The 14,944-nt window shown below is 41.8% G+C and overlaps 1 protein-coding gene across 1 annotated transcript in view; it reads left to right on the forward strand.

Moving 5' to 3' along the window:
• Window positions 1–14,944, forward strand: part of lrguk (leucine-rich repeats and guanylate kinase domain containing) — a 175,335-nt gene that overhangs the window by 49,389 nt on the left and 111,002 nt on the right. The window contains exon 11 of the mRNA XM_078553057.1: window positions 2,731–2,850. Within this exon, the coding sequence (XP_078409183.1) occupies window positions 2,731–2,850 (120 nt within the window). The remainder of the gene's footprint in view (window positions 1–2,730; window positions 2,851–14,944) is intronic.

Raw genomic sequence — 14,944 nt, forward strand, 5'->3', positions numbered from 1 at the left:
CTAACTAACGTAGGTAAGCACGAACCACAAAATTGGGTGGCTGCTGGTCTTATTCAGCTGGATTGACAGCATTCACTATGATGCTAACAGCCAAATCAGCAGACTCTGGCCCTGGTCCATGGACCTGAAAATGACTCTAGGGACTGGTTGAACAACCTTCAAGTCAGAAAATATGCTTCTAGAACCAGTTTCTGGGCCATTGCCATTTGCCACTGCAGGAAACCTGCAGTGAACATCACCATAGGGTTGAGATTGTCAACAGTAAGCAATTTTACCCACACACACAAAACATTTTTGGGTCATCACTTTCCATCCTAGCATTTACTGTTTTTATCCATAACAGCCAATGTGCTGTCCACAGATGTATGAAACGGTTGTCTGATGCATTCATCAGCTTTACGAGCAATTTAATTGTCTTTCCTATTAACTAATACCAGAAACATGGCATGATTGCCTAATATCACCGCACTGCAACATTTGCCAAGTACAAGAGCCCCTAGATGGTGGCCAGCAGGCCCTTCCTCCTCATCTGGCACCACTTCATGCTTCTCCTCATTGTGCTTTGTGACTTGCCTGCTGTTTAGCTCAGTAACTGCATCCTCTGAGATGTGTGTAACTGTGTTTGGCTTACAGATATTAGAATCATAGAGTATAGACTTGTACAGCACAGGAAAAGGCCCTTTAGCCCATCGTGCCCGTACTGGCCATCAAGCACCTATCTATTCTAATCCCATTTTCCAGCACTTGGCCCATAGCCCTGTATGCTATGGCATTTCACGTGCTCATCTAAATACTTATTAAATGTTGTGAGGGTTCCTGCCTCTACCACCCACTCACGGAGTGTGTTCCAGATTCCAACCACACTCTGGGTGAAAACATTTTTCCTCAAATCCCCTCTAAACCGCCTGCCCCTTATCTTAAATCTATGCCCCCTCGTTATTGACACCTCTGCAGAGGGGAAAGGTTTCTTCCTATCTATGCCTCTCATAATTTTGTCTACCTCTATCAGGTCGCCCCTTAGCCTTCTCTGCTTTAAGGAAAACAACCCTAGCCTATCCAGTCTCTCTTCATAGCTGAAACGCTCCAGCCCAGGCAACATCCTGGTGAGTTTCCTCTGCACCCTCTCCAGTGCAATCATATCCTTCCTATAGTGTGGTGACCAAAACTGCACACAGTACTCTAGCTGTGACCTAACTAGCATTTCATACATTTCCAGCATAACCTTCCTGCTCTTATATTCTATGCCTTGGCTAATAAAGGCAAGTATCCTTGGTATATTGGTGAGAGGGATGCAGGATGCTGGCCCACTGGCATTGCTGATAGGCTGCAGCTTCAGGCTGACAGTGACTGAAAAGTGACTAATGTAATGCAGTCCCCAAGTGACATTTTCAAACAGAGCCAAGATGCCTACCTGTTAAGCGACTGCATCTCTTTAATTTTCTTAGCAGCCATTAAGTTAGATAATTTTGATTTGGACTAAGGCTCATCATGAATATATAATTAGTGTTGAATCTGGGAAATCCCAGAAAATTAGCTTTGCTTGAAACCAGTCAGCATGATACTCTCAGCATAGATGTTTGACCTATTTCTCTGATCCCACAGTGTATGAGACTCAAGATAATAATGCTGTATCAGGCAATAAAATAAATGTGCCAGCACAAGGATCTGGATTGTGCTTAAGCATTCATTTTAAAAAAAAAAATCAAAACTTATTTACATCAATCAATGTTTTTTTTTCAAATTCTCACTGGCTGGCATCTAGAATGTTTCTTGTGCGTTTCCCAGGCTAAGCATACTATTGAATAGCTTAATTTTGGTTCCCTGCACCTCTTGGGGCTCATCAGTTTCTTTGTGCCTATTAGAAACTGAGCTGAGATTGTCAAAGCTCACTTCACTTAGGGCCTCCACCACCATGTGCAAGAGAGTGAAATTTCATCCACTCAGTCAGGATTCACTTTCCAGAAATAAAAGGATAGTGTTGTTGAAGCACTTAGTTACCCAGTTTCCAGTATAAAATATAGTTTGACATGATTCTGAAGCTGCCTGATTAAATTCATCATTCTGAGCACAGGGAAGCCAAAATTCAGAGTTCTTTAGAAGCGGGGTGGATTTTATTTTATGGGAGGGCCCCACCCCAAGAAACCTAGCTGCCCTGCAAAATAATACTGGGGGCAGCCTCAATTGTTTCAGAATGGGACTTGCACCCCCACCCCCTATCTGGGAGAAAGTCCCAATCTAGAGAGTTGCCGGCTAATCCCAGCAATGCCAGACCACTGCTGGGACTACAGGCAGTTCCCGGAGAAGAAATGTCATGGATGCTGGACTCCAGGTAAGCCCAGGAATTTTGGACAGGACTGCCTGGCAGACCCCAGCGAGGGCATGGGAGTGTCATGATTACTAGGCCAGTGGGGAGGCTTAAAGTAGGGGGAGGTACGATCTTGTAGAGGGGGATGCCTCTTACGGGCAGAAGGGACCCACTGTTTTAGTGATATTGATTGGGAGATAAATGTTGGCCAGGACATGGGAGAATTTCCTTGTTTTTCTTCGAAACAGGGCTGAAGGATCTTTTACACCCACCTTAGAGGCCTCAATTTAATCTTTCATCTGAAAGACACTATGTACAGGAAAATGTTCCTAAATGTTTGGTTCTCACACACTCCTGCTACTTCACTTGTTTTAGAAGTTCTGACAGGAACTCTTTCAGAACGTATAACTTGTTTTTCTCTGCAGCACCTTGCCTAACTTTGATATTCCATATCCCATGCTGGTTCTGGTGGGGCCGCAGGCTGGTGGAAAACGAGAACTTGCTCACATGCTTTGCCGAGAATTCAGTGACTATTTTGGATACTGGTAAGTACAGACAAATAGTGATGGTTGTCCGTCAGTACCTCATGAAATAATAAGTAAATGACTTGTAAAAACAAAAAAAAATGTAGTCTGTGGTACAACTTCCTGCCATTTCATTGGTGTTCTACATTAATCCAAGCAATATCTTTACAATGCTGTGAGGGTGGAAGGTGAATGGCTCTGAATATGGCATTTACATTAAGATTGAACAGCATTTGAAAATGCAAAATGCGAGTGTGGAGTAGAGTTGTTCTCTACTTGTTCTCTCCCCCCATGCCTGTTCTGTTACTTTCCAATTTCTTCATGAGGAACAAATCCTGATCATCCAATTACAAAATAGATTGGAGTGAGATAATCTGATCCTTTCATCACCCTGTTCCATAAATAAGTCTAGAAAGAAAGGACTTAAATTTATATTAGGGATGGGCAATAATGCTGGCCTTACCAGCAATGTCCATATCCCATGAAGGAATAAAAAGTGCTTTGTGATCACCGGGAATGCAGTATAATATATCGTTTGAAAGACAACACCTCCAACACTGCTTCAGTATTACACTGATGTGTCAGCCTGAATATGTACTGAAGCCCTGGAGTGGGGCTTGAACCCTCAATCTTCTGTCACACCAACTGAGCCAAGTTGATATTGGAGAGGAGATGAGACCTAAATATTAGACAAGATCTGACCCAATCCAAAAGTGCAAACTCATGTGCCTTACATGTGCTAGTTTCATGGTGAGACTTGCAAGGGGTCAGTTTCTTGTCACTGTCAGCTCATAGCACAGATGCATTTAAGGAGAAGCTAGATAAACATGAGGGAAAATGGAATAGAATGTTCTGCTGATAGGGTTAGGCAGAGTGATGGGTTGCCCTGAGAACTGTGGTAAACCACCTTGGTAAAACCCCTGCAGTAGCAATTTTCTTACAGTGGAGAATGGTCCAGTTGGGCCAAAAGGACTGTTTCTGTGCTGTACGTTATATGTAATATAATTGCACTCCCGTATGAATTGTGGATGGAGCCACAGCTAAATTGGTCACTTCATTTAGTTGGTAAGCAATAATGACACATTAAACAATGCTAATACGTGTCACACAAGTAAAGAGTGAACCAACTATTGTATGAATTGTGCAGGTGCAGGAGTGATACAGGACACCATATTAGATTTTGGGTGGGAGAAGACTACTGAATCGAAGCTGCCCATTCAGATACCCCCTTTCCTCCTGTGAGATGTTATAATTATAGATATCTGATGGAGTTTAGAGCTGGGTCAAGGAATAATTTCATGGGCAGGCTAAGTGAACCCATTTATGAATGGTATAAACTTTGTATTTGATGCATTAATATTAAGTATTCTATTTCTACTATAAATATAAGTGGAACATGGATCTAAGTAATTTCATTATTACATCAGTACCATTACAGTCTATTGTAAATACAAATCTTGTTTTATATGAAATGAGTATCACCTCTCTCCAGAAAATCAAGTGAATGGTGATTAAAGCTAACAGTTATAAGCAAGTACAGCTCCATTAACCAAATACTTGAATAGTTCTTGTGTACTTTTTGGCACTTTTAACAAGTTTAAGCCGGGAAAATGTGGGAGAGAGGGAGAGGGTAATTGAGAGCGAGAGACCCTTTTTGCCCCTACTCCTTTTCAAAATTAATTTTTATTTGAACATTCTCAATCTCAATATATGGATAAGAAGAATTCAGACAATGAATTCGACAAATTACCAAGGTAAACTGCTTTAGGTGCATGAATTGAGTTGGTTCTGGGTCAATGTAAAGCGATAAATTACACAACTGGAAAAAATTACTCTTATGGTACACCCACACATGTGAACTATAAAAAAGATCTTATTTCGCTGAACAAAAAGATCTCTCATTGAATGGACAGTTTTTCTGTGTCAATTGAATGCTCTGCAAAGTTTATTTCTGAAGGTTAGGTTGTTTACCTGCTTTTTCTGATTTTGACATGTTCAAACCCTCACATTCCCTCCCTTCTTCCTTTCCCTCTCTCTCTCTCTCTCTCTCTCTCCCCATCCACCCCTTTTCTCTCTTCCCTCCTAATCCCCCAAATGGTACCAGTAAAAGTGACCAAAAAGCCACCAGACTATCATTAAAAACCCAACAGGTTCACTAATTTCCTTCAGTGAAGGAAATCTGCAGCCTTTACCCCAGGTCTGGCCTAGGTGTCACTCCAATCCCACGCCAATGTGCTTGACTCTTAACTGACCTCAGAAGTGGCCACTCAGTTATATCAGACTATAGAAAAACTCTGGTCAGGTAATAAATGTCTTACTAGCGAGCCACTAAACTGTAAGAAAATTGCTACTGCAGGGGTTTTACCAAGGTGGTTTACCACCAGTTCTCAGGGCAACTAGCGATGGGCAAAAATTGCCAGCTTTGCAAGTCATATCTCTACACCAAGAAAGAACTAAAAAAACAATTGAAAAGCTGGTCATTCAGAGCTGCTGCTTCTCATGCCTCGAACCTTAGGTTAGATACATTGGCTTTGGAAGGTATCCCCAATTTTTCAATTACTAAATATGTACTGCACAGGGAACTGGAAAATAGAGGGAGAAAATTAAGAAATAACTTAAAAATGTTCTAACTTTTAAGCTTGTGCTCATTCCACATAACAAAAACCTATTTGTGTTCTCCAGTATAATGTATGCACCTTGGGCGTTTTGCAATGGGGAGAATTTTACCCCCATTGGGGGGATTGTGCGGGGGCAGGCGAGAGCAGGCGCTAACCCAATCGGGTCCGCTCCGCCATTTTACATGGCGCTCCCTGTGCGGCGGCGGGGGGGAGGTTGGTAGGGGGCGGGATTCCCTGAGTCGGGGCCTGCGCTCTTTCGCACGTGCGAAAGAGCGCAGAAATCTCCGAGGCACAGAGGCTCCCTGAGCCAACTCGGCTGCACGCCCGCCGAACTGAAAATCTAAATAACATGAGGTGACGTCGGGACGCACGCTCGATGTCATTTTACACCTTGGCGACCAGGCCCCACCCTCACTCACCCAGCTGAAAGTTCTGGCCAATGGAAAAGAGAAGATGGATGAACCTTGCCATGCTACATTGTTGGTAAGTACAATAGTGGTTAGTAATCCAAAGGTCAAAGAAAGAAAGTATTAAATATTTTCTGCAAGATTTACTATAAAACTAACAGAGCAAATACATTTGCAGCCCTATAATAGCAGAAAGAGAAAGCATAGATTCTAATAGCAAGAAAATAAACCAAAATATATCAAATAGGTAGTATAAGGATCTGGCACATAAAGAAAGGTTTAACGTGGGACTAAGTACGATACTGCCCACACAGTGATATAAGAGAACACATGACCCACACCTTGGGGTCAACGTAGTGTTGGACAGAGCCATGTGAAGAAGCCAGCACAGAGACAGCTCCTAGCTTAGACCTTTACTGTACCTATGTATATAGTTTCTAGTAGTTAATAAATGTTTATTGTTAAACCACCTACGACTATGAATACCATAATAAGACCTACCGAACTATGCCCAACACCTTACAACATAGTGGCAGCGAATGCAACAGCTCAACAATTTAACAGAGACTGCAGTCAAAAATTAAAACCCTGGAAAACTGAAGAAAAGAATCAAAGAAACATTCTGACCTGAAGAAAAGCTCAAGAAGCGAAGGGGAAGAAGGAAATTGCCAGAGAAAAGCTCCATAGAAAAGCTTCGAAGCTGAAGGCAGTAATTAAATTCCTCACTGCAGCAGAGGACTCCATTGAATCCCGTGGAAGTCCAGCTTCAATACCGAGTGTGCAGAGTCAGCAGACCTAGCAAGGATGAGCTAAAAATTTAAAACTCCTGTCCTGAAAAAATTAAATACTGCAGTGGTCATAAATTGCTTTTTAAATCACAGGCCAAGAAACCCAATTCCCAAGTTGGCGCCAGAACATGTGGCAGCAGAGCTCACTCTGAACAAAGAAAAAATAATTAATTGAATAATCGCCACTGAGTAGGCAGCTTTAAAAATCCAGCAAAAGCCAAGATTCGATGCTTCCAAGAACTGAGAACATTGTGCTAAAGTGGGGAAAACTCTAACCAGTTGAACCAGGCAACCATTGTTGAAAAAATCTAAATGCTCAGATCGCGAATGCCATTACTGCTGGACTCTGCCAAAACCAGCAAGCGTGCGAAAACCTTTGGTGCAGAAGCATATGGCGATGGCATCATGAATTTTCGGAAACCTCTTAAAGCTGAACCTCAATGTAAAAATTTTAACCATGGATCAGAAATCCACTCTTTCAGATCAATTTGGACTTATTCAGGGCCCAGATCTATCACAAAATTGGGGACCCTGGAGAAAGAGATTCCTTAGATGCATGATTGCTTCAGTTCTGGATAAATAGACAGCTGAACAGGTGAAAACGCTCTACTTTCTGCGGTAGGCCCAATAGCTGACGATATAGTAACTACACAAGGAATCAGTGAATCATCTGCAAAGCTTGATGAAGTTTTCAAATCATTCATTGCTTATTTTAACCTCAGAAGCAACAAAATCCTTGAAGGGGCTATATTTAATAAACATGTACAGCAGCCAGGAGAACCTGTTGACTCTTTCATTACTGAGCTGTACAGAATGACTGAAGGCTGTGACTACGGTGACCTGAAGTCTGAGCTAATCAGGGATAGAATAGTTATAGGAGTGGTGAACGACGCACTCTCAAACATGCTGCAAGTGAAAGAAGATCTAACCCCTGAGAAAGCACCCAAATTGTCAGGCAATCTGAAATCCGTTTGCAGCACAGATCCATATTAAGGGGAGAAAGCAAATCATGGTACAAAGTAAACCTCACTGTCCGGTTAGTGAAACAGCACAGAAACAGGGACACTCCAGGCCAAGGGAAGCAATACCCTAACCGACCAGCAGAGCAACCATGCCAACGCCGTGGAGCAAAGCGCCCCCATAGCTGTGATCAATGTCCGGCAATTTCAGCCCAGTGCTTTCAATGTAACTGACTAGGATATTTCAGAAGGCTGTGCAAAGCCTAAACATTAAAATGCATGGAAAATCCCAAGAGGATTCATAACTTCAAGATAGCACACCAAGAGGACACACAACCATGCTTCTTGGTGAGGTCAGAGATCCTGGATTTTCATTCTGGAATGTGGACATCTCTGTTAATGGTCATTTCACACACATTAAATTGGATACAGGAGCCAGTGTTACGGTCCTATTGGACAAAGAGCTGTGGCTAATAGACCTCTGGCTACGAATAACAGATACACCACTTTATGGGCCCGGAGGAAACTGACTTCCGGTCATAGGCACGATTCTGGAACCATTAAGGCATGGCAGCAAACAAATCTTCAAGCTAATGTATGTCATCTGTAACCAGTCTTTTTCTCTCTTGAGCAGGGATGTCTGTGAAGTCCTGAATCTCCTTAAAACGGCAGAAGATGTCAAGACAATCACTGTCATAAATTATGACAGAATTGCAAGTTCCCAAGAGCTCCAACAAGAAAGATTCTCTTGACTGGGACTTCAGCTCTGAATTGCCTTCTCTCTTTGCGGACCAGGTTTGCCCACTTTCGTTATAGGTGCCAGAAGCCCCTCATTGGCCAGGCCAGCCAACCACTCAGGTGGTTACCACAACACCTCAAGTAGATGACAATCAAGAAAGGAACCAGCAACATGAAGAGTCTCAACCTCCAATCCAACACCAATTGAAGAAATAAACCCTAAGACCACAGAGCAGACATTGCAATCCCCAACCAGTATGACAGTGTCACAAACAATGATGGAACCAAGTTGCAACCATCCATTGATGAAAGCACAACACAGACAAACGCAAAGGTGAGCATGCTACCAAGTCACACCCTCATGACTGGAAGAGCCACCTTCCATACCAGCATGCGTCTCAGTGAGCCGCATGAAGAAAGAGGAAAAAAACACTATGGAGTGAAGCCCAGATTTCGTGTGCCCCATAAAGTATGTGATAAACCAACCGCCATTTATCACTACACTTGGGGAATCAACAAAGAGTGTTCCGATGTCAAAGAACAGAAAAAGAGGATGAAAAGACACCCAGGTGCCAGAACAACCTCTGATTCAACAAAGTTTATCTGCAGTGGCAAAGCCTGCCACTCCTTTGACAGTAGTGAGAAAAAGATATGGAAGGGTTACAGGGCCTATGAACGTAGGGATTTTGTGGGGGTGTCGGCGAGATGGCGTAATTGTACTGATGTAATACATGGGGTATACTGGAATAACTTGTAAATACATTGGATAAAGACTTGAGGGAGGTGTAGTATAATGGTCTGGCACATGAAGGATTAATGTGGGACTGAATACAGTGATGTAAGATAACACATGACCCTCACCTAGGAGTCAGTGTAGTATTGGACAGGGCCGTGTGAAGAAGCAAGCATGGTGATAGCTACTAGCTTAGACCTTTACTGTACCTCTGTAGTTCCCAGTAATTAATAAAAACTTACCGTTGAACTACCTAAGAATTCCTATGAAGGCCTACCAAACTACACTCAACACCTTACAACAAAATAAATATGTTTTAGCCCATATTAGCCAGCTTATACTGAAAGCCCACTATTGGCATACAGAATTTATACCTAAGGAAAGTCTGGTAGAGGAAATCATCTGTTTTATTGAAAATCAGGGGGTGAACTTGTCACTACACCAAAGATTATGATGTTGAGCAGATGGTTGTGCAAGTGCGTTAAGATGCTTTGTAACATATTTTGTGTGGTTGAAATGAAATATGGGGCCAGCAGAAAATGGAAGCACTGAAATTAATTAAAACAGTCAGCAGGGTGCAGTGGTATGAATGATATAGCAGATGACTAGGATTTTTTTTCTTTATGATTGTGCTGTTAATTTTTGATCAGTACTAACTTTTTATCGTGCACTGTGGCAAGAATCAGTTCTCTCTGATTTTGCTTCCTTGGTAATCCCATTTTCTGGTTCGTTTAGTATCTGTGGTTAATTGTTTAGTTCCTTTATTTCCCATGCTACTTATTATTTGCCCGTATTGGAAAGGTGTTTCACTGTGTTCCTGTGCCATTGGCCAGCTGAAACAATAGAGAGCCTGCTCTCAGATCTTTGCCAATGCTGCTAAGGGTTACGTGAAAGCAAAAAATGACAACCAAGCTTACTAGGCACTTCCTCCAAGGGAAAGGAAGCAAAATTGGAGGCAGAGTCCTGAACTCCTGGATTCTCAGTTTTGCTTCCTCATTGCAAATTTCAAAGCACTATTACCTCCTGTCTGCTATAAGAACACCTTCTCAGTAAGTCTATTAAAGTGATCCAGGGCTATTCTGCTCTCTCTCTCTTGGCTGCAATCCCTGTATCTCTAGAGTTGGCTGAGATTTAGGATTTATTGTGTGGGGAATAATGACCAAGATTCCACCTTTTGTCTCCATGGTAAGGTGCAAAAAGAACATAGGATCAGGAGTAGATATTTAGTCCCTGAGCCTTTTCCACTGTTCAGTCAGATCAAGGTTGATCTGTGACCTAAATCCTGTCACGGAGCGGCTGCAGGACATCTTTTGCGGGGAGGGAGATCAGCCAGAAGTCGCGGTCCACATTGGTACCAATGACATAGGTCCTGGAAGCTGATTTCAGGGAGTTAGGAAGGAAATTAAAAAGCAGGACCTCAAGAGCAGTAATCTCAGGATTACCCCCAGTGCCAAGTGCTAGTGAGCATAGGAATAGGAGGATTGATCAATTGACTACGTGGCTGGTGTAGGAGGAAGAGCATCAGATATTTGAGGTATTGGGACCGGTTCTGGGGCAGGTGGGACCTGTACCAGCTGGACAGGTTACATTTTAAAAGGATTGGGGCTAATATACTTGCAGGGAGATTTGCTAGTGCTGTTGGGGTGGGTTGAAACTAGCTTGTCAAGGGGTTGGGAACCTGAGGGGTGGCCCAAATTGGAAGAAAGTAAAGTTGGTAACAGGAAGTAGTAGTGAGACTAGAAGGCAGGAGAAACAAAGCAGAGCATTGAGTATGTTTCGAATGCGGAATGATGTCAAAAAGACAAAGTTAAGGGCACTCTACCTGAATACAAGCAGCATTCACAATAAGGTAGATGACCTGAAGGCACAAATCGAGTTAAATGGGTATGATATAATTGCCATTATGGAAACATGGCTGTATGGTGACCAAGACTGGGAACTGAATATTCAAGGATGTTCAACGTTTAGAAAGGACAAATAAGAAGGGAAAGGAGGTGGAGTTGTGCTGATAATAAGGGATGGGATCAGTGCATTAGTAAGGGAGGATCTCGGATCGGAAGAACAATGTGTGGAATCTGTTTGGGTGGAGCTAAGAAACAGCAAAGTGCAGCAGACATTGGCTAGAGTTGTTTATAGGCCACCAAACAGTAGTGGTAATGTGGGGCATGCTATTAATCAGGAGATGAGAGAAGCATGTAGCATGGCAATACAGTAATCATGGGGGACTTCAATCTGCATGTTGACTGGGTAAACCAATTGAGCACTAATGCTCTGGAAGACGAGTTTCTGGACTGTATTAGGAATGGTTTTCTAGAGCAGTACGTTGAGAAGCTGACTGGGGGACAGACTATTTTAGATCTAGTATTATGTAATGAGAAAGGGCTAATTAATAATCTTGTTGCAAAAGAACCTTGAGGGATGAGTGACCACAATATGATAGAATTTTACATTATGTTTGAAAGTGAGGCAGTTCACTCTGAAGCAAGGGTGTTAAAGTTGATTAAAGGAAATTATGAAGGCATGAGGGACAAATTGGCGGAGGTGGATTTGGAAAATACATTAAAAGTTATGACTGTACATAGGCAATGGATAATCTTCAAATAACTATTACATAGCTTACAGCACCTGTACATTCCTTCAAGGTACAAAACCCCCAAAAAGGTCAGTCCACTGCGGCTGACAAAGGAAGTTAAGGATTGTATAAGATTAAAAGAACTGGCTTATAAAGTTGCCAGAAGTAGTAGAAAACCTGAGGATTGTGAGGCTTTTAGAATACAGCAAAGGAAGACCAAGAAACTGGTAAAGAAAGGGAGAATAGAATATGAATGCAATCTAGCAAAAAACATAAAAACAGACTGTAAAAGCTTCCATAGATCTGTAAAAAGGAAGTGTTTGGCTAAGACAAATGTGGGTCCATTACAGGCAGTCAGGAGAATTCATAATGGGGAATAGAGAAATGGCAGAGAAGCTAAATGATTACTTTGTGTTTGTTTTCACTGAGGAAGATACAGGAAATCTCCCAGATTTAGAGATCCAAGGGACTAGGGAGAATGAGGAGTTGAAGGAAATTAGTATAAGTAAGAAGGCTGCATTGGAGAAATTCATGGGAGTGAAAGTTGATAAGCCCCCGCGACCTGATATTCTGCATCCCAGAATTTTGAAAGAGGCTGCTATAGAGATTGTGGATGCATTGGTGATCATTTTTCAAAATTCTATGGATTCTGGAATGGTTCCTAAAGATTGGAAGGTAGCAAATGTCACCCCACTATTTAAGAAGGGAGGGAGAGAGAAAACCGGGAACTACGGACCTGTTAGCTTTACGTCAGTAGTAAGGAAAATGCTAGAATCTATTATAAAGGATGTGATAAATGGAAACTTGGATAATCATGATCTGATTGGACATAGTCAGCATGGATTTGCGAGTGGAAATTCGTGTTTGATGAACTTCTTGGAGTTTTTTGAGGATGTTACTAACAAAATTGATAAAGGAGAGTTGATGGACATAGCATACTTGGGTTTTCAGAAGACTTTTGATAAAGTCCCCCGCAGGAGGTTGATTAGCAAAATGAAAGCACATGGGATAGGAGGCAATATACTGGCATGGATTCAGGATTGGCTACAGGCAGAAAACAGACTATGAATAAATGGGTCATTCTTGCATTGGTTGGCTGTGACTAGTGGGGTACCGCAAGGATCAGTACTTGGGCCCCAGCTGTTCACAATATATATCAATGATTTGGATGCGGGGACCAAATGTAATATTTCCAAGTTCACGGGTGATACAAAGCTAGGTGGGAATGTGTGTTGTGAGGAAGATGTAAAGTGGCTACAGGAGGATTTGGACAGACTTAGTGATTGGGCAATAACATGGCAGATGGAATTATAATACAGAAAAATGTGAGGTTATCCACTTTGGTAGAAGGAACAGATGTGCAGAGTACTTCCTAAATGGTAAGAGATTAGAAAGTGTAGATGTACAAAGTGAAGTTGGTGTCCTTATCCATAAGTCACTGAAAGTTAACATACAGGTGCAACAGGCAATAGGAAGGCTAGTGGAATGTTAGCCTTTATCGCAAGAGGATTTGAGTAGAGGAGTAGTGAAATCTTGCTTTAATTGTATAGAAGCTTGATTAGACTGCACCTGGAGTACTGTGTGTAATTTTGGTCCCCTTACCTCAAAGGATATTATTGCCATATAGGGGGTGCAACAAAGGTTCAGCAGACTTGTTCTGGGGATGGCGGGACTGTCTTATGAAAAGAGATTGGGGAAACTGGGCTTGTATTCTCTAGAGTTTCGAAGTATGAGAGATGATCTCATTGAAATCTACAAAATACTTAAAGGAATAGACAGGGTAGATACAGGTAAGACGTTTCCCCTAGTTGGGGAGTCTAGAACCAGAGGATACGATTTCAAAATAAGTGCGAAGCCACTTAGGACCAAGATGAGGAGAATTTCTTTACTCAGAGAGTTGTGAATCTTTGGAATTCTCTACCTCAGAGGGCCGTGGAAGCTCAATCATTGAGTATGTTTAAGGTAGAGATTGATAGATTTCTGATTAATAATAACGTAAAGGGTTATGGGGATAGTGTGGGTAAAAGGCATTGAAGTGTTCGATCAGCCATGATCGTACTAAATGGTAGAGCAGGCTTGACGGGCTGAATGACCTTCTGTTCCTATGTTCCTATCCATGTAGTCGCCTTTGCACCATATTCCTTAACACCTTTGGTTAATAAAAATCAGTCTTGAATCAGATTTAAAATTAACAATTGGACCAGCATCAACTGCTGTTTTCAGAGCAGAGTTCCAGACTCCTACCATGCTTTGTATGCAGAAGTGTTTCTTAACTTCACTCCTGAAAGGCCTGGCTCTAATTTTTGGGCTATGTCTCCTTGCCTCAGATTCTCCAACCAGCAGAAATGGTTTCTCTCTATGTGCCTTAGCAGTTACCCTTAATATTTTAAAAGTTTATTCAAATCAAACTTTAAACACCCAAATTCCATGGAACACAAGTCTAGTTAAGGTAATCTTACAATGTAATTTAACCCTTGGAGCCTAGGTATCATTTTAGTAAATCTATGCTCCATTTCCTCAAAGGCCACTATCCTTCCGAAGGTGTGGTGCCCAGAATTGAACACCATACTCCAAGTGTGGTCTAACCAGGGCTTAGTATAACTGCAGCGTGATTTGTATTTTAGTCCTCTAGATATAAAGGTCAGCATTTCATTGTCTTTTAGATAATTTTCTGTACCTATCCATGACATTTTAGTTATTTGTGTACATGGACCTCTAAGTGTCTTTGGATGCCACTGTTTCTAGCTTTTCACTATTTAGAAAGTACTCTGATCTATCTTTTTTTAGTTCCAAAGCAGATGACCCCACACTTGCCTTTATTGAAATCCAATTGCCACAGTTTTGCTCATTCACTTAATATACTATCAGATTTAATCAATTCATGGTTTCAGTCTAATAGTTTTGTAGTGTGCTGCATGTTACTCTATGTTTTGCCCATTCGTCTGTTGCTTCCAATTAAACAATTATGTTTCAACCTCACCTGACCAACCAGTTTTCTTCTCGGACAGCTAGGGCACTTGTGGTTCCGGTGTCAATCAGCCTTTTGTGCAATTTCCTGTAACTTGACTTTTTAGTGTGATCTGGTTCTCTCAGAATTACACTGTGAACCATTTAGATTTTCCCAGCATGCAGAAGAGTGATTCAGGGAGTCACCTTCCAATGATGGAATTTAGTGCTCTGTGATTTATGCCCAAATGAAGAATTAGAATTTCAGTCACATTTTAATTTAGTGCATGTGAATCAAGAGATGGGATAAAAGAACATTCAGGCAGATGAAGAATAGCTCTGGTGGCTGTAAGT

The sequence above is a fragment of the Cetorhinus maximus genome, chromosome 12 (assembly GCF_964194155.1).
Source record: "Cetorhinus maximus chromosome 12, sCetMax3.hap1.1, whole genome shotgun sequence".
Taxonomy (NCBI): Eukaryota; Metazoa; Chordata; class Chondrichthyes; order Lamniformes; family Cetorhinidae; genus Cetorhinus; species Cetorhinus maximus.